We start from the raw sequence: 19948 nt of genomic DNA, 5'->3' as shown, positions 1-19948 counted from the left end.
TACGAGTTACCGAAAGAAAATTTCCGACATTCCGACAAGAAAATACCGAAAATTCAAAGTTTTAAAAATTATGATTAAATATTTACCGAATAAAGTTGTCGTTTTAAACTCGCGTCATCGAAATTGCAATCTCGGTCTTACTTCTTTACGAGTTTATTATTGAGAGAGAATTTCCGATAAATTTCGAAAATTCGAAGATCTTTTTTGAATTTAGGAAGTTATAATGAAATATTTACCGAATAAGACTTTTGTTTTAACTCGCGTCGTCGAAGTTATATCAATTTCGGTCTTACTTAAGAGAGTCACTAATTTAATCCCACGGTACGAGCATTATAACTCGTACAACGCACTGTTCGTTGTAGCATTGCATGCCAAGATGCCGTTTATGAGCGTTTATTTTATCTCTGTTGTGCCGCAGTTATCTCTGTCAAATATTAAATGTGCTAATAAAGCACAGTCTTACGTGAACCTAATTTGCTTCTCTAGCAGAGGAGACGCTTTTCATCGAGATAACTTCATGAAATACGTTCACTTGTTCATATTGCGAAATATATAAAGGGAAATACTTTCTTATATGGATTTTTTACTTATAAAAAAATATCTATACAAATCTGAGATAAACAAATCGCTCATTTATATTAAAAATGGCATACATTTTTAACTGGTTAATGATACTAACCTTCTAAATTTTAGAAATACCCCAGTAAGGAATTTTTAACTGTATTTCAAATATTTATATGCTTTGTCTGAATATACAATATTTATTTACAATGATAGATATAAAATTTTAGTATAATTTCAATGAAACATTTATGAATCACTTTCAACTAATTATTCAATCTAACATACCCACCACAAAACTGTTTTGGTCATTTTGTTACAAAAATTCATACATTTCAGTATCAGATCTGCATCCAACATTCTAAGAGTACAATCCACACTTGTTTTTTACTAAATAAAATAAAAGCGAAAAAAAGATAACGAAATATGCATCTCTTTGTGTTGTCATCTGCAAGTTATTACGAATTGACAATGGTACGTACATATTTTAAAATCATGTTTTATATTTATGTTTCTAAAACAGAGAAAGTTGTATGTACAAAGTATGATATTGTGAGATATAATTTGGCAAATAATGGGGTATCATTTTACCGCTTTATATTTAACTTTGTCACTTATATCTCATATGTATGATTACTTACGTTCAAAATTATATTATTTTACTCTTGTACCATTACCTTGTATTATTATTTTATTAAAATAAAGATTTAAGATATTTCTCCGACCTTTCCGATATTTCTCTAACATTGACGATCCAAGTTGCCAATGCATGAAAAGATATTAGTAGAAATAACGCGATATACAATTTACATATTTTTGTCAAATTGAAGAAATGAACTTTTTAACATCGTGATAACCATTTACACGCGCACGTCTTAGAGGAATAATTAATAAATTATTCGATCAAATAGTAAAGCGTAAGACTGTAGATATATGCTGGTTTTTTTTTTTTTTACTGTTGTTTCAACATTCCTCATTGTTACGTATAACAAAATTATGATACAAAATGGTTGTGCAATATAACTAAAACTATAATAATGTATAGAGACACTAACTACATACTAGATTCCTTGGTAGTAATAATCTCGTTGGTATGATCAACTCGAATCAAAGTAGATGAATTTAATATAAGAGCTCTACTGAGAGTAGCAACTCGTTCCATTACGCACGAGGCAGAAAGACGTGCTTCGGCATCGTGATCCCAACATTCTTCCATTGTATCACAAATTGATAAAAGTCCCTGAAATCAAATATCTCGGTTGTAACTTTATATTAATGTATAAGTTGAAATATTTCGCGTATATTGTTTTGAAGCATTTCTGTACTTGTATTAAAAAATATGATATACAAAATATGATACACACACACACACACACACACACAAAAGAACGTCGTAAAGAGTATCGTTTAACTTACTGAATGTTTACGCCAAGTTTCTAAAATGAGAGGCCTTTCCTTTTTATGAACAACACTTTCTTGCATGTCTTCTAGAGTGGGATGAAGTCCAACTTCATCTTCAAATGGTAGACGATATTCTCCTATTGGTCCCTATATCGGAGTGAGAAAGATGATTAATAAATCGTAAAGTAATGATTAAAATATTTTAAAGTAATAATTAAAATAACATTTTAAAATAACGATTAGGAAGTTTCAAAATTTGTGGTTAAATGTTTTGTGATTTATTATAATTAATGTTTATGAAATATATAATATTGAACATTCATATAATTTAGCGCAAATATCAAAATTTACGTCACTGTTTTCATGAATAGTAATTTACAAATTATCATTTGTAAAGTATATTATGTATGAGATATAAGCTCATCTTACAATTAATAAATGTCACGAATTTATGATAAAAAACAATAATAAATTAATAAAAATCAGTACAGATTGAACGTTGCGCGAGCAGATTTCTTTTAATTGCCTGCACGAATATAATGAAAACATTATCATATAAACCAAATGCTTCGACTACAATTTTAGACTCTTCTCAGTAAAACAAACTGTTTGCAATTGGATGGGACAAACTGGATAAATAAATACAAGAAATATTTATTTCATTCGCTTATTCTACATGCGAATATATATACAGTTCTATTCATCGAAAAGAAATCAAAATTGCAATGTTTGACTTATATGATAATGCAACATTTCCGTTATATTCTTACTGTATTCGTAAATAAACTGTATTCGTGCAATATTTAACCTACAATGACTCTCATAAATTATTATTTTACTATTAATGCTATTACGTACATCTTGTACAGTACATCTCGAAGCTAATTCCCACAGCACTAACCCACATGCATACATGTCAATCCGTAAAAATGAGTCTCTAGTAAAATTTATTGCCCCTTCTAACACCTCTGGTGCCATATATCTTCGTGTCCCAACCTATAAAAGAAATAAATTTAGCATCATGTAATAAAGTACATGATAATATGTACATAGAAGCCTTACTTGTCCATGTGTGTCGCCACAAGGCTTTCCTGGGTGAAAGATAAGTGCCAAACCAAAATCTGCTATACAGGCACTCATGTCAGCTTTTAGCAAGACGTTTTTTGACTTAAAATCCCTATGAGCTACAGCAGGTTTATAACCGTCTGCTTTATTAGCGGGGATTTCTTCGTGTAGATGCATTAAACCTCTGGAAACACCAATCTTTTGTTATATATAAAGTAGAAATTACAGCTTAGTACAAACATAATCTACTCTATAAGTTACCTCTGTTTTGTATTCATAAATATATAACCATTGTCGCAAGTAATAATTACCTTGCCATAGATTCTGCGATTCTACACATCTCAGGCCATGTCACAACGTTTGCTTTCAGGTAATCGCACAATGAACCTTTTTCATGAAATGCTGTAATTAACCAAAATTCAGCTTGTAAATTATCACCACGCTTCTCAACTCCTATAAAACGTAATATATCTTCATGATCCATATGTGCAAGCTTAAAAATTTCTTGTTCAGTCTGCCAAGACTGCTTGTCCTGAATGGGAAAAACTTTAACTGCCACAATCTCATGCTTCAATTGAGCTTTCCAAACTGCTCCGAAGCGGCCCCGAGCTTTAATCTCAAGAAGTTGTATCGGTCGTAAACCCAGATTAGGTGACGATTCTGGCAACGGAGGTTCCCCTGTTGGTAACTGAAAGATTTACAAATAATTTTATAAATATGGTGAATTCACAATGTTAAGTAAAACAATATCAATATACAACCTCGTTAAAATCACCCGATTTCTGACGACGATAGTACCATAAAGAAAACAACACAATAATTGATATGAAAAGTGTTGTAATTAATATTGATATTAATATTGTTATTGGCTGTTTTTCATCAGGGACTGGTTCAGACTCTGAAAAGTTAATTATTTAAAGTTGTATTATGATATATACTTAGAAACACCAGATGTGTGGATAAAGTAGCATATACCATGAATAACAGATGGCTGTGTAGGCTTGGAGGGTAAAGTCGGAAGTGGTTCGAAAGAAAAATCTTCATTACACATATTACCATCGCAGCAACAAAAAAATAAATCCTTCCTTCTTTCCGTATTCTCGATACACTTTGGCTTATCGTAACAATCATTGCTATCTAAAAAGCAACCCTGAAAGTATCACAAATATCATGTAGAAAATATACTTAGTAATAGAAGAAAAATTCATAATTATCAACTTTGACAATTATTTATAAACTCGTGACTTGTAAGCTTGCTCCTTTTTTTTCTCAAAGAAAAAATTATATAAACAATATATAATGCATGTTATAAACATTATGTACAATGATATAGAAAAGATATTTAAAGAAAGCTCATGTTACTATATAAAGTAATTAAATAGAAATTAATAATGAATATCATAAATAATTTCTGTCTCTAAATATACATGCAACACACATACTTTTTCTTTATCTTATTTCTGATATATACTGTCTCAAGTTTTACTCTTTCCTCTGATTCTCGATATTTTTATTAAAAGTTTGCACAATAAATTAATGAATAAATTATAAATAATAAACTGTTGATTAGAGTAACTTACTTTCAACTTAATTATCGATTTTTTGGTGACATTGTCAATTTGCCATAGTACATAACAATGATTCCGCTTGTCTGGATCATGTAGAACACATTCCTCTTTTCCTGAACATCCTTGTTGAGACTCAGCACACATGGTTTCATTGTAAAATTCGCAAAAGGCTGAGCCTTTAATATCTTTCCCAAATGTAATTTCTAAAAATTGAAATATAATTGCAATATAAGATAGTTTTAACAAATTAAATTTTGTAATCATGTAACTTTCTATATTTATATATATATAATATATAACTACAGATTTTTATTTATTGATCTTTTTGGAAAATTTAATATTTTATCACTATACAATATTTATCACTATACATTATATATATACAATATTTTATCATATAATAATCTTTTCTTGTAATTTTCTAATTTTTGAACATTCTAAGATATCTTTGTGATTAATATAAACAAAATGTTTGGTTAAGCTTCAATTTATCTATAATTAATTGAAGAATAAAATTTACTTTTATATTTTTACCATCAAAGTATATTTAATTTAGCAAAGCAAATTTATATTTGTCAATACTTTATGAAAAGAAAGAATATTTTTTTAGCTAGAACTTATAACAAAACAAATAATAGAATTCTTTTATATGCTTATTTATTTATAATTTAATATATATATATATATATATATATATAATTGAAAAGAATAATAAAAAAATTTTGTTAAATCTATGCATTTTTATTATTAGTATATATCTTTACTAAAAAATGCTTATATTTAAGAATTAATAATAGATATTAAACAGATTCAGAAACTTTATACAAATAAATATGGTTCTAATTTCTTGTTAGAAATTATTGTAATATAATCTCATATTCATTTAAATTTTAATCATAATAATTATTATCTAAATAGATATATAACTATTTGATCATAAATATAAAATAAAATATGAAATAAAAATATATAGGATAAAGATTATTTATATATTATATATATATGAAACTATAGACATTAAAAACATGAACTATATATACATGAACTATAGACATTAAAAACAAGATTTAGATCAAAATATATATTTTTAATTTATCAATATGTTGTAGGAAGTTTATAGAAACATATATAGTATGAAACATATATAATATGAAAAACTGATACAGAAAATTTGAATATCATATTTAAAAATTTGTGTTACAATTTTTAATTATCATTAAATCAGTACAGTTTACTATATATAAAATATAATTTAATAAATGTTACTTCTTATTAGAACAAAATAACTATCAGAATATGTCATAATGTTTAAAGCATATAAAGTTAAGAAAATAAATTATTATTATCAAATGTATATAAAAAAAAGAAACTGACACAAACTCTCATAATCCTAACCAGTAATAGTTTCTCTTTGAAACTTTCTTCTTCTCTCTGAAAAATATCTGCAATCTCTTAAATTTGTTGAATAAAATCTTAGATCAAAATAAGAAATATACTTTAAATGTGAGGTATTACTATGTATATGTTACCTAATAATCCCAAGAAGATGAAAGGCAGTATCGTCGCGTATACGGACATCATGAGCGAATCGTAAAAGCATACCAGTAATTTTGAGTCTATTAGCTATTAAGCAAATTGTAGTAATTTATCCACCGACACATCTCTCTCTTCCTTTCTCTCTCTCTCTTTCTCTCTCCTTCACCCTCTCTTTCTCTGTCTTTTCCCTCTCTCCCACCTTTATATAGAAAACACGCGCAATATGATTTATGTCATTTTCACAATTAAATCATCGCGATACGTGTAACCTCCGAACCAGAAACATGTTTTCATCGACGCGTCACGCAAATTGCGCCAACACGTAATTAACTCACACGCGATTTCCTAGTTAAATTAGATGAAGATATCCATTTTTGGAAACGTTAGAACAGTATATGGCGGATACATGGAACGCACAGAATGATACGTAAATACAGGGCACGTATAAATTGTGTACTTATCATAGACACAAGAATATAGTACAACGGAGCATAATATCGTGGGACTGATATCCGAGGGACAGAAGACATTTGATGTCTAAAGTCACGGTTCGCTGTTAATATGGCGGTCTAGCATTTTTCCTTTAACCATCGACTAGTCGCTATTAAAGATCGCTCGTCTAGAAGTGAAAATTTGCACAGCTTGAGAAGTCTGCTGAAGCAGCCGAATATGAGGAACTAAAGGTCATTCTACAATATCTGTCGTAAGTTGTAAGCAGTAAGAATTGGCGAATCACAGTCGATTATTACAAAAATAATCGGCTATAATTGGTCAATTCTTACGGCTTACAACTTACGACACGTATTGTAGAATGATCTTTATACTTTATTTGTCACGCGAACAGTCGTGGTGCCGATAGGCTATCGAATAGAGAATTCCTAACACTCCCTAGAAAGTACATCGGGACTCTAGACATTCTCCGTTCAATGGCCAATCGGCCATCGCGAATAGAACGGGACATCTGCACGATGGCGGGATATTGGATTTTGAACAGAAAGGAGAAAGATATTTGTATTTTACTGGAACTCAAAGTATTTATTTGCCCGTAAATATGCTTTAAAACGAAATTCTATACATAAGTGCACGAAACATCATTTTAATACCAACTAAATTAAACGCTAAATCTAATGATATATTACAACAGAACTGAAGTTTCATATTGTCGTCCATTTATGAAGACTGTTTATCTGTGCGATTTTGCAAGAGAGATCAACTTGTTTTCCATGATGCATTTCATCAAAGCACCTCCCTTCCAACAACCGTCTCCAGCTGAAATGAAATTTCATTTATTCCAATCCTTTATTCCAATTCCTCGTTTGAATGATACGTTCGAACTAGTTTATGCTAAACGCTGACATGAATCAGAATAAATTTTCGATTGCAAATATTGATGTTGTTGATCTTGCAATTCGTCAAAAAGCAATTTTATCTTGTCAAAGTGATGTTTAAACTTACTAATGTTTTGACATTTTTGGATCAGATCGTCGACGTCTTCTTGTGATATTCCCGGAGGCATCTTCGAGCGAACCACATCAATGTCTATATCTCCATTTTCCTTCATCTAGAACACAAATGTATAAATTTTCTTTTTTCAATTGCTCATTGATTAATGACATGTCCAAATGACGAAGGTCTTATTTTCGTACATACCACTCCGGTCTTCTTTAATAAACATGTGGCGAAGCAAGCAAGTTTCTCATTATTTTCATCAATCACGCCTTCTTTCGCATTTTTCACAACGTCTGAAAGTCGAATTGATTTTTATTATATCATATGTACATATACATATATGTATATTCTAATTTTCTTCTTTCTTATTGTTTTTCGCTTACCCCGATCGACACCAGTTTCACTGATACAAGATTCTTTGTAATCTTTCAATTTCGCCTTCTGCTCTTCCGTGAGTTGACCCTAAAATCAAACGAGTAATCATGCAGTTGCTTCTATGCGGACTATTATTATTCTTAATAATAAACAATCAACACACTTTCAATTGTATCTGTTTATGTGTGATATTGTAGGTCTGGTAGTTAATCCTTTCCGGTGAAATTTACATAGTTCAGAGCAAAATTTGAAATTGAAATATTTCCCCGTTTTCTTGCGGTTTTAAAATATTAACATTTAACTTTACGAAATAACATATCGTTTGGCGTTTGATGCACATAACCTTAAATAATCAGTAGTGTTCATAATGGCTGTCAACAAAGAGCCGATATTCGATACTCGATGCATTTCACATGTCATTAAAAAAAAAAAAAACACTTTTGAAGTAGCTAAAATGATTTGTGCTGCTTATGATGAAAATGCTGTAACCAATCGCACGTGCTGAAACTGGTTTGAACGTTTTCGAAGTAGTGATTTGGATCTTCACGACCAACCACGCTCCAGTCAAAAAAATTTGAAGACAAGGAATTGTAAAATCTACTGAATGAAAATACGGCACAAACGCAATAAAAACTTGCAGAAAAGCTGGCAGTAAGCCAGAAAGAATATTTGCGATCGTTTATATCATATGGGAAAGAATAAGTGAAGTGAGTTACAATATGTAAGAAGAAAAGATACAGAAAGAAAGGTCCACACGAGCTAACCATTAACAATAAAAATCGCCGATTGACTACATGCATTATTTTGCTTGCCAGACAAAAAAGAAAAGATTTTTTACACAAAATTATAATTTATGACGAAAAATAGATTATGTACAAAAATCCCAAATACAAAAAATCATGGGTAGACCCGGTTAACCGACAACGTCGGCAGCAAAACCCAAATGTTTCGGAAAAAAGTTCTTCTCTCTACATGATGGGATCAGAAGGATGTGCTATGAGTTTTTGGAACCGGGTAAAGCAGAGATTTACTCAAAAATAATTGATACATTTGAGCGATTGACGCAATTGAGAAAAAAAAGGCCATTTACTGAACAAGGCAGCCGTAAAATCATCCTGCTGCACGATGATGCTAAACCGCATATAGCAGAAAGTTTCCACAAAGGAAACCTTCTTATACTTGGGCTGGGAATTCCCACCCACACGCGGCGTATTTTTCAGACTTAGCTTCATCAAATTTGCACTTGTTTTGGTCAATACGCACTGTCTGAAGCAGTAATCACACTAGCGATTCCCGATTGGATTGCAATTGCGATTGACGATTGGCGATTACTTCTCAACCAATCAGGGCAAACAGGCACCGATTGAGATTGATGATTGCCGTTTAGACAATGCTCTATTTTAATCACCAATCGCCAATCGCAATCGTAATCCAATCGGCAATCGCTAGTGTGATTACAGTTTAATACATATTCTTCGACAGTTGACGACGTACGAAATTTCACCAATGACTTTATAGCCTTATAGCCAAAGTCATCAAGTTTCTATCATGATAAGATTCGGCAACTGTCCAATAAATGGCGTAAGGTCAACCATAATAACAGAGAATATTTTATTGGTTAATTTTGTCCTATTGATTTTTAACTTCTTGCGCTATGATTTAAATCGCGACAGCATGTGCCAAAGTTGGTGATAAAGTTACATCTATAATGCCCGACCTATATAAATTGCAAGTCATAAGACGCAAACATCGCAGACTCAGAACATTGACCAAAACTCATAAAAATTTAACCACAAATCTCACTTGTATTGTTTGACCCGCAAAACATACGATGAGTCTTATCCGTGCTTTTTGGCCCGATATACGTACCATAAGCCTGATTCATATTTCTTATGTTTAGTCCACAAAGCATATCACGAATCTCACACGATATTATAAGACAAGGAGTTAAGTAAAGATTGAAAATTGTCGAAAATCGGAAAAAATTAACTAATATTTTAATCTATTACCAGATACTGTCAAATTAAAAGAGAAAACAATGCGAAAGTTGTCTGTGGAAATTAGATTTATTAACCCTTTGCATTCTCATATAATTGGCGAACTTGCAGAACGTACTCGTATAATCATATTTGAGTTCACATTCAGAAAGAACAAAGTATGTATTATAAAATAAAAATATTTGCAAAAACGCAATGTCTGGAAGACATTATTTCGATGCATGAAAGATTAAATAAAGATTTTGGTGTGTAAAAAAGAATTTTGAAGTCAAAAGCAAGTGTCACGATTGTATCAAGATAAAATGAATGATAAAACAAATAGATGATTAAAATTGGCGCTTGAAACTTTTGAAGGATCTAACAATTAGAATAGTTTAAATTTCAATATCAAATCTGAAAGCGTTTCTGGATCTATTTGACTTCAAATCAAACTGTTTTCATCTCAAAGCATTGATTGCAATATGTATACTTGCAATACATTTTTTGAAGATATAAATGTAATCAACGTTAAAGTAATTTGACCTCACCAAGACAGCGACGAAAGAAACGGCAAGTATAACGACGATGGCCTTCATGTTCGACATCTGTTTCAATCAGAAACGACGGCTCCACGACCAACAGGTTACTGAATACTCGTACAATATTACCCCGAGTTTTTATAGCTTGAGACATGCTAACGGTGATGAGTATCTTTTTCCGTTCCGCACCGCGAGTAACAGGATATTCGAGACAGTCGGCGTTATGACGGTCTTCAGGGACATACTTTATTATATCGTACTCTCGCCAAAGGGATAAACAGTGACAGAAAATAAGATGCGTACACGTTTAGTTCTTCGAAACCAGTTTAGTGACTAATAGTGAGGCTACAGAACCACAAGCTGCGCCAGAAGAGGCATTCATTTTCGACGGAAAATCGCGGGCGATCACATGTCGTTAACGAAGTGTAAAAAACGTTGTAATGATTGCTGATTATATAGTTACATAACGTGATTGCACAACGTGATAATAATGATGAATTTGAAATACAACAATCTGATGTCATTTGATAACATTCGTAGTATACTTAATAACTTTACCCTTATTATCCGGAAAGAAGATTATATATAATTATATATAATTATATAAAATTATATATGATTATAATCATAAATATTACACATAAAATTTTATCTATATATATGGTCACATATATAATCGATATATATCTACACGTAAAAAGAAATAATATTAAATAAAAAAAATTATATAAGAATGATTTAAACAATTTATTAAATTATTTAAATAAACGTCGACATTATATGCTGCAAAGAGCATAAGCATTTATTTCGCTTGTATTTGTATATAATTTCGATTTGTGTATATTTCAATCGAATTTTATATATAACATTTTTTTCATCATAGACATATATGATTATGCATGATTATACATGGCTATATTTATATAAATTTATACATAATCTTTTTTCCCGGCTATCTTGATACGTCTTAGACAGCACATATGTCCAAAACTGGGACATAAGACGTCTTTAAGACATCTTTAAGTCGTCTTTAAAATGTCTGAAAATAAGACATCTTTAAGTCGTCTTAAAGACGTCTTAAAGACGTCTTATGTCCCAGTTTTGGACATTGTGCTGTCTGGAGTGTCAATACTTTTCTATTTTACAACTTATTATACAGCCAATCTTTTAAAGATTTGCAAAATCTATTCCTGTCAAAAAGAAAGGAATTTTATAGCGAAACTTAATGATTAGTAATTGAATGCCCAAATAACATTAACCTCTTGATAATATAAACATCCAGGAAACATTTACAGGACGTTCACCCAGCGAGCAATGACTCATCGATCGACATCGAAACGATGTCGAAACGACGTCGAATTGATATCCATTTGAACTTTTCGACTTCGACTGACGAGTCATTTCTTGCTGAGCAGAGGATATCTCTAAGATGTTCTTTAAAAATTGCTACAATCTAGGTGTTTGTACAAGATAAAAATGGAGGATATATGAAGGAAGGAAACAATTACGATCGATAAGAATCATCAATAAAAAATGCCTAGCAACAAGAATAATTGTTTTTCCTTGGAATTGTAATTATGCGGCGGAATTTGTTCCTATAGACTCGGTTATGCCATAATATACTACATTATGTCGTTTGGCTTTAGATAATTCGCTTATTATATTCTTGCTAGCATTATGTAATCGATGGATGGCAATGAAAGAAGTTTTAAAAGATTATCGTATAAAGTATCGGACATTTATTTAAAAACAAATTCTAAATTAGAAAATATTTATAATTCCCCCGAGGAATTATTATCAGCAACAATTTACTTGACATCATATTTATTTTGCTTATTTTTCGAATTTTTGCTTTAATTCATATGAAATGCCTTCTAATTGATAAATATTAGTCTTGCAATGCCACATGTACTCAAGAAAGATAAAGATATTCTCTCTCTTTCTCTCTCTCTCTCTCTCTCTCTTTCTCTCTCTCTCTCTCTCTCTCTCTCTTTCTCTCTCTCTCTCTCCCTCTTCCAATCTTGCCTCCAGACACCAATAAAACCAATTTCTTAATGTCATTATTCAGTGAATATAATGATATAGAAATATAGTTTAATTAAGTTTGATTCGGAAATTAGAATCGGACACTCAATAAAAAGCGAAAAAACATTCGAGCTTCAACAGGTTTAAACAGCTCGAACGATACAATTAAAAATGATGGTCGAGCTATACTTGATCGATTTTCGAGTTTCGAAGATTCGATTATTCGAATAATTCGGATATCGAGAAAGAATCGAGTGAAAAAATAATATTTATTGTAATTAAAAATGAATATTTAATTCATAGAATATGTTATTATTAGGATAGTCGATAGTGATAATAGGATATTTTGCATGTGCAACATAGTTGAATACACGAATCTACGAATCTTTGGGATAACTGTTCCATAACTTCTGAATAAAGGCTCAAGCTTTAATGTATAGGACTTAACCTAAATTTTAAACTCAAACTATGAATTGTAAGTCGTTGGGAACAATTAATTGAATTGATTTAGTTGGCAAGCAGTATGAAAATACAATTGCCGAGTTTTGTGGATCATGGGAGACAAAGGTATTTGGTTAACATTTTACATAGTAATTATATATAGTATCATCTTGTAAATTACTTTCGAGTCCGTTTCAATACATAAATATATATTGAATGTATATCTGAAAATATAAAAATGTGACCAAACAGATATGGTTTTTATTTAAGTCAGGATACATTTTACTACGTATACATTCAGGTTAATATAATTTCATCGTATTGATGATGTAAAAGATTCATTTTAAATTTCATGTTTCCAGAGCATCATGTACATTTTAGTGGCGGGAGTGGACTTGGAAAGGATAACAACATTATGATACAACCACAACGACATGGCCAAATAGATGCCCATTTAGGATTTCTGCAACTGCATCACAGGTTTCTCGTAAAATTTGTAGATCATAATTAATATCTCTAATTCTAACAGTCTCACAGAGAATAGAGATTTTTATAGTTTTTGTCATGATACAAATATCACACATTTATTAAAAATTTTGTTTTCATACAACGTACGCTTGATATGTATGATACAACTTGTATTTTTATACATACTTATGTACATGTAAAGAATATATGCAGGGAAGGAAATAGTAGATATATTTCATATATTTATTTCAGATATCATATCGAGTTTTCAGTGCCATGGAATACATGTATTCATCTGGGAGGAGAAACCGTGGCACCAGCAATAATTGCAGGGAATCAAAATTCAAATTGCCACATTATTGATTTTGCACAAGATAAAGATGGCTTAAAGTATGAAATGCATAAATCACTTTCACTATCATTCAATATATTTCTTTTAAGTCCATTCAAATTTAATGACTGATTGTTCTACTTAGATTAAAGGTGGAACTATTGGCTTACAAAGAGAAAATATTAAAGGAAAATATTGAAGTAATGTGTTGCCAATCTGGTACACCTTTAAAGATTGTGTTAAATGCACGTGTTTTGGCAAAGGATAAGGGTACACCATTGTTGAGAAATGGCATACGTAGCATTGCCATAGAAGGAGTGGACCAAGACGAAGTCTCTGAATAGATATGCTTATTGATTTATCTCTTGATATATTCGAATGTTGAACTACTGAACATGCTAAGGAGAATCGTGAAGTCAATGATGGAAAAGTTAAACGATGCACTAGCATCGTCAAAGCATTCCAGAATAAAGCAAACAGAGCAAAGCTTAAATGGTCAACGGATTGGATCGCTGCGAAAGACAATTTGCTTACTGTTTGTGGTCTTAAGACTATATCGCACACGAGATGCCTAAAAGTGCACACCACTTATCGTTTGTTGATTATGTACATGCAGATTATAATGAGCGACTAATATTTTGTTATCTTTTTATATCGATTATCAATTTTCAACGAAGCTTCGCTTTCGCTAGATGAACACATTTATAAACAAGGTACTTGTTTAAGTAAAACATTTCTTAATTGTTCATCGAAGAATCAAAAGATGAGTCGATCATTCGAATAATAAACTAAATGATAAAATCTTTCGTGACTTATATGATAATTTATCTTTGGCATCCTTATTTGGCATCTCATCATTGATTTATCTTTTCTCTTACATGTACATATATACACATGCGCGCGTATTCATCCATTCATAAATTTAAGCTTGCAAGTAACAAATGTTCCTCAGGTTCTTTCCAAAGCGATTTCTTATATTCATAATAAATCCTAACAGCGGAAATTGAATTTTTTCATAGGAATCCCAGTTGGACCATCTACGAATTCGCAGATATTAAATCCTAGCTTTGCCAGCGGGTGGCAGTTACTGCTGGGATTACCCCATTTGCCTTTAAAGGTCATCCAGCCTGGTAAGGCCTCGTTATCCTCTTCTAAAAGTAATTCTAATCTCTTCCACGTTGGCCAGGCAGTTCCGAATCCACTCTCGTCGTACAAACGAGGCATCCGAACAAATTTATGCTTCCCTGGCGCCGTCCAGAGGCCGTGAGAACCACGCGCGCTAAATAAAATCGGGTGCGAGTCGCCGGCTGTGTAAACTTTCTCGGGGAACGTCGGCTTCTGAAAAAGACCCTTCCTGGTCTCTTGGCTCTCGTAGACGAAAGTGCCGTTTTGCGGATCGTATCGATAAAATGCTCCCGCGTCATGCGCCGATACATACATCGTCAGAGGATGTTCCTTATCCTGAAAGTAACGTCGGGATACGGTGAAGTTATACTTTATGGGTATACTTGTACGAACATGGATGCGGTAAAAGGAGAAAGTGCGCTCTGATCCTGATTGGGATCTTTCAAGGGAAGAGATGGATATTTACCTTAAAGTACAGGCTCATGTGCTCCCAATCGCCGATGTGACTGCCGTATTCTTTCAGCGTACCTATGCACACACCGCCCATGGTAGGTATCGGCCAGCTGCCGAAAAATCCAAGATCCAACACGCATATCGTCTTTCCCTCGCTGAACGGATAGAACATCCAATAGGTCACGTGAAAGTGTACCTTTCGACGACATCTGTTCTCTCCTCTGGTCGTGTCGAATCGCGACCCCGTCGCGGCCTGCGAATGAGTTTTGCATGAAAGAAAACAAGACGGGGATCGACTCGAAGTTTCACTTCAACGACCTTGTGACCCTTTATCGGAGCAATTGCCAGACACGAACAGGTGAAAGAGGTGGATTAGTCTATCGTCCGCCTATTTTCGTGTTTTACCTGCCTGTCGTATTCGTTCTTGCGATACCATTTGTGCTGTTAGATCGCCGGTACCAATTTCAGGTCGTTGTTCAGCCAAGAGTTCATTATTGCGTAACAGTGTTGGAACGCTTTGGTCTTTTCTCGGTGTCCGATTCGACATCTGCGTGCGTACCTTCGCCTCCGTGGAAATGCACTTCTTCGTCAGAGCATAAACAGGCACGATCCCGGCGGGTTTTCGGCCGTACAAAAAGGACGACTGATTCTTCAGCAAGGATTCTGTTGAAATTCCTCGATTTTTAAAGCATCAATAATCATAATCATTATTACCCCATAAATCATATAAATATCAATGTGGGCCAATAATTACCCAGACAACTAAAAAAAAAAGTAGCAGAATATCTTTTAGGCATTTATATGCTGTTTGATGAGTATTTGAATATTATCTAAATTGTGTGTGTATGTGTATACAGGAATTACCAAATATTTTCTAAAAAAAAGTTACGTGTGTGTTACAGAAGAGACTATTACTTGGTGACGACAATAGCCAAGGTAAAGTCGTTTCTAATCTTCTGATTTATCTAACTGTCGTTTCGAAGATATTCAAAGTGTTAATAATTATTGGTCCATTCTGTATTATACCACAGATTATTTATATACTATAACTACGTTTCAAACACTTACCTACGTCTATCCTAGTGCGAAGGTAATATTGGTCCGACTTCACGTTATCCAAGAATTCAGGTACGCCAAGGGGCAGAAACCGTTCTCCAGGTGCGAGCCATACCAAAGGTGCCCAGTCTCGTATCAGTCTTCTTACTAATCGCAGAATCGTTCAATGAAAGAGTATATATATATATATATATGTAGTACTTCTCCAGTCGGAACCACAACGTTGATTCAACGTCGATGAGGGTTGAATTAACACTGACTCAACGGTTTATCAACCATTTCAACGTCAAATCAATGTCGAATCAACGTTACGGTTCAGATTAGGTTGCGACTAAATGTGTGATATTGAATATATCTCATTAATATCATCTCAATTGTCATGTATGTGATCAACGAGGAATATACACACGCGCATATGCATGCATACATGCACGTGTGTATGTATACGCGTGTGGCACTACCTGTCGCCGTCCTCGCTTTTATCGCGAGAAATGGGCACGTAGGTCACCGTGAGATTCTCGTAACCCCATTATACGTTCAAGAGCGGTAAAACAAGCTCACTCGCAGATGCGTCGTGTATATTTCAATTTATAATATAAAATCAAAGATAGATAGATAAATAGATAGATGAGAGAAAGAGAGCGCAAGTAGAATGAAAGTTATCATGCTTATACAGGGTGTCCAATTTTAATCTATCACCCCTCGTAACTTTGCAGGGAGCGGTCGTAGAGAAAAATGTTTCTGACAAAAGTTGTATGATTTCAAGGGAAACATAAAACAACTATATCAGTTTGTTTGGCGCCGCTTTTAAGATATTAACTGATCATTACTTTTCTTAAATAAAAACCCCAATTTTTTATTGTATCATCTTTTTCTACCAATTAATTTTAACAACTTTTGTCTGAAACATTTTTTCATTTGTCTAATATTTTGTGAAATATTTAAGGAAAACTTATTAACTTTTTCAATATTTAATTCACGATGTCTTGCTAACTATTTGTCAAAAGAAAAAATAGTACTAGACCTTTTTATTCTATTTAGTCTCAAGAATATATTGTTACAATAGTGCCCTAACTTTTGTTGACTTATCGACTTTTGGAAATTTCAAAATGATCAAATTAACAAAAGTCAAGGCGCTATTGTAACAATATATTCTTGAGACCAAATAGAATAAAAAAATCTAGTACCATTTTCTTCTTCAACAAATAGTTACCAAGATATTGTAAGCTAAATCTTGAAAAAGTTACCAAGTTTTCTTTAAAAAAATATTAGGCAGATAAAAATATGTTTCAGACAAAAGTTGTTAATTGGTAGAGAAAGATGACATAATAAAAAAATGGGGTTTCCATTTGAGAAAAGTAATGATGAGTGAATATCTATCGAAAGTAGCGCCATCTGTAAACAAACTGATATAGTTATTTTATGTCTTTCTCGAAACCATACAATTTTTGTCTGAAACATTTTTCTCTACGACCATTCCCTGCAAAGTTATGAGGGATGATAGGTTAAAATTGAACACCCTGTATAAAATGACATTTCATTCAAGTTTATATATTATTTTATTAGAATACTATACAGGGCAATTTGTAACGGCCAGAAAGGCTAACAAGGTAGTTCTTGTTGACATTTATTTCTTCGACTTGACTCGAATCGCTAAGATATATTTCCAGCGTTTTTACAGGTAAACACGTAAACACAAGCGGAAATGTCGAGATTCATCCGTTTGTTTCTATTTATTTGTAAACTGTGTTATAATAAACGTGAATTTTCTTTAAGGATACCCAAGGACAGACAAAACTGAGGATTAACACACGACTTGTTTCAACCCGCTTTAACTCGCTTTGCTTCTCTCGACAATCGTGGAACCGGTCCAGAAATGGGACGACCGATGTTTAACCCTGCAGCATGCGAATAAGCGGAACGTTTTAACGGAAGGAGAACATCCTTCTGTGTCGATTTAATCGCACTTGGAGCTGGAGCATATTTTATCACTGGATTCTCAACGACAACGAAAAAAAGGATTTTTGTCAACTAACCGATTGACAACGTACATAGCGTATCATATGTTCTGTTTTCCGTTATTAGATAACGTTCTATACTATCGTTGAGACAGAAAAGGGTGCAAACAACACAGCTAACACGACATCCGGCAAGAGTTGCGGGGCGGTCATCATTATCGTAATTAACATCTGTTTTAACACCTGTGTATTTTTGTTACACAGCACCGGCCAATCGCCAGTAGTGATTGGACAAATCGCAGTCTTATTCTTCTCATAATGACGTAAATGCAAAGAGGATAATATACGATTGACGCTACATTTCAAATTTATTGCATTTAAGGCACGTGCTGGAGCATCAAGCGTATTGCGCGTCTATAAAAGCGTTAAATATCCAGTCGATATATATATATAATATCTTGCTTGCGTAAAGAGATAGAGAAGGACAGATCAAGTCGTCGCGCTCATGTAAGGGTCCGCATCGACGTAATGCAGCAATAAGTTACGTACCGCGTCTCTCCTTAGCAACGAGTGGTCGCAGTCCTGCGATCGTGTGAGTTACAATCAATGTAATGAACAATAATCTGGTCATGTTCGTTCCATTGATGCATTTTGATGCGAAGAACACGATTGGTCCATCCTTCCTCACCACTGCCGCATATTCCCGACTTGACTCGCGTAATCGACGACCACGAGAACACGAATGACGCGGGAGACACAAAGTTCCGTCCGTTGCATCCACCGGCTCGAGACGCTTCTCGGAGAACTGACTAAAGCGCGACCACCTCGCTTTCCATACCGGATTCATGCCGTTCACTAGATAAACGTTACAGAACGTACCGTTGTGTTGCACGTACGACATACGTGTCATCTCGTATCACGCTCGTGATGTTAAAATGCATACATGTCCGTCGTTGTTTCACGCCGTATATGTTTGCGATATTACGAAAGAGAAATTCAAGTCCACTTACGGTCAAGCGAAAGGGAAAGTCGAATGAGTGTAGTGTATTATTATATTCGTTTCGATAATTCATACAGCTCAGTTTCGTACATTTTATACAATCGATTAATCATTAATTTTATTGATCTTAGTTCGTTTCATCGTGGATGAAAACTATTTCATGTTTCATTTATTAGCACGCGTGGACAATTGTATATAAATAGCATATGCTGAATGTACATAAAATTAGTTTTCAAACGAGTTTTAATTGAAAATAATTTAGTTGGGAATGTTCATTTGATGGACTCTCCCGTACTATACAAAATTTATATAATTTATAATACAATATTTAGATGTGTGTATTGTTATAAATTATATCATTCTAAATTATCTCCCTTTTACATTCAACTGCCATATTGAAATTGATCTTAATATAAATTTAGAATGCAAGGAAGTTTCCCTATGACTTTACTGTCACAATTCTTATGAAGCTCTTATTTTCTATTTCATACAAAGTAGCTGGATTTTTGTAAAATTTAAAGATCTAAAAAAATATTTCAATTAATTCAACAAGAGATCGAGTGTAAAAAGATTATAACAACCTCATAAATCCTATATGATACTTTAGAGATATATATATAT

General features: G+C 32.9%; 4 protein-coding genes across 4 annotated transcripts; 1 reads left to right on the top strand and 3 right to left on the bottom strand.

Moving 5' to 3' along the window:
- Window positions 1–1495: 1495 nt before the first annotated feature.
- put (activin A receptor type 2 punt) lies at window positions 1496–6697 on the bottom strand. Its single transcript, XM_011141240.3, has 9 exons — window positions 6125–6697; window positions 4608–4798; window positions 4003–4177; window positions 3789–3925; window positions 3339–3715; window positions 3025–3211; window positions 2821–2958; window positions 1978–2109; window positions 1496–1801 (listed from the first exon to the last, which is right to left on the bottom strand). Exons 1-9 carry the CDS (start codon window positions 6174–6176, stop codon window positions 1616–1618), a joined length of 1575 nt encoding a protein of 524 aa, XP_011139542.1. The 5' UTR covers window positions 6177–6697; the 3' UTR covers window positions 1496–1615.
- A 442-nt stretch (window positions 6698–7139) lies between these two features.
- Window positions 7140–10617, bottom strand: LOC105183252 (B1 protein). Its single transcript, XM_011141241.3, has 5 exons — window positions 10480–10617; window positions 7964–8042; window positions 7782–7873; window positions 7587–7692; window positions 7140–7400 (listed from the first exon to the last, which is right to left on the bottom strand). Exons 1-5 carry the CDS (start codon window positions 10534–10536, stop codon window positions 7315–7317), a joined length of 420 nt encoding a protein of 139 aa, XP_011139543.1. The 5' UTR covers window positions 10537–10617; the 3' UTR covers window positions 7140–7314.
- Window positions 10618–12757: 2140 nt separating this feature from the next.
- LOC105183253 (Uncharacterized protein C20orf27) lies at window positions 12758–14539 on the top strand. The gene is made up of 4 exons (XM_011141242.3): window positions 12758–13062; window positions 13299–13416; window positions 13657–13794; window positions 13881–14539. Exons 1-4 carry the CDS (start codon window positions 13050–13052, stop codon window positions 14077–14079), a joined length of 468 nt encoding a protein of 155 aa, XP_011139544.1. The 5' UTR covers window positions 12758–13049; the 3' UTR covers window positions 14080–14539.
- A 182-nt stretch (window positions 14540–14721) lies between these two features.
- LOC105183254 (uncharacterized) lies at window positions 14722–19945 on the bottom strand. The gene is made up of 5 exons (XM_019841443.2): window positions 18877–19945; window positions 16382–16516; window positions 15723–15976; window positions 15327–15566; window positions 14722–15196 (listed from the first exon to the last, which is right to left on the bottom strand). The coding sequence occupies exons 1-5, from the start codon at window positions 19235–19237 to the stop codon at window positions 14726–14728; spliced, it is 1461 nt and encodes a 486-aa protein (XP_019697002.1). The 5' UTR covers window positions 19238–19945; the 3' UTR covers window positions 14722–14725.
- Window positions 19946–19948: the final 3 nt, after the last annotated feature.

Source organism: Harpegnathos saltator, unplaced genomic scaffold (assembly GCF_003227715.2).
Source record: "Harpegnathos saltator strain DR-91 unplaced genomic scaffold, Hsal_v8.6 scaffold599, whole genome shotgun sequence".
Classification (NCBI taxonomy): domain Eukaryota; kingdom Metazoa; phylum Arthropoda; class Insecta; order Hymenoptera; family Formicidae; genus Harpegnathos; species Harpegnathos saltator.
This window is presented reverse-complemented; position numbering and strand designations above follow the sequence as displayed.

What these genes read in the sequence shown, in the direction of transcription:
- LOC105183254 (XM_019841443.2), bottom strand. Translation starts at nt 19,237, where the DNA reads ATGACACGTATGTCGTACGTGCAACACAACGGTACGTTCTGTAACGTT. An exon ending in CGTTGCTAAGGAGAGACGCG is followed by an intron (nt 16,517 to 18,876) that starts GTACGTAACTTA and finishes TTCTGCGATTAG; the next exon opens with TAAGAAGACTGATACGAGAC. An exon ending in TCGCACTAGGATAGACGTAG is followed by an intron (nt 15,977 to 16,381) that starts GTAAGTGTTTGA and finishes GAATTTCAACAG; the next exon opens with AATCCTTGCTGAAGAATCAG.
- put (XM_011141240.3), bottom strand. Translation starts at nt 6,176, where the DNA reads ATGATGTCCGTATACGCGACGATACTGCCTTTCATCTTCTTGGGATTA. An exon ending in CGAGATGTACTGTACAAGAT is followed by an intron (nt 2,110 to 2,820) that starts GTACGTAATAGC and finishes ACTCCGATATAG; the next exon opens with GGACCAATAGGAGAATATCG. An exon ending in AAACTTGGCGTAAACATTCA is followed by an intron (nt 1,802 to 1,977) that starts GTAAGTTAAACG and finishes ATTTGATTTCAG; the next exon opens with GGACTTTTATCAATTTGTGA.
- LOC105183253 (XM_011141242.3), top strand. An exon ending in TTTCTGCAACTGCATCACAG is followed by an intron (nt 13,417 to 13,656) that starts GTTTCTCGTAAA and finishes TATTTATTTCAG; the next exon opens with ATATCATATCGAGTTTTCAG. An exon ending in CAAGATAAAGATGGCTTAAA is followed by an intron (nt 13,795 to 13,880) that starts GTATGAAATGCA and finishes TGTTCTACTTAG; the next exon opens with ATTAAAGGTGGAACTATTGG.
- LOC105183252 (XM_011141241.3), bottom strand. Translation starts at nt 10,536, where the DNA reads ATGTCGAACATGAAGGCCATCGTCGTTATACTTGCCGTTTCTTTCGTC. An exon ending in TTTCTTTCGTCGCTGTCTTG is followed by an intron (nt 8,043 to 10,479) that starts GTGAGGTCAAAT and finishes GTTTGATTTTAG; the next exon opens with GGTCAACTCACGGAAGAGCA. An exon ending in TATTAAAGAAGACCGGAGTG is followed by an intron (nt 7,693 to 7,781) that starts GTATGTACGAAA and finishes TTTGTGTTCTAG; the next exon opens with ATGAAGGAAAATGGAGATAT.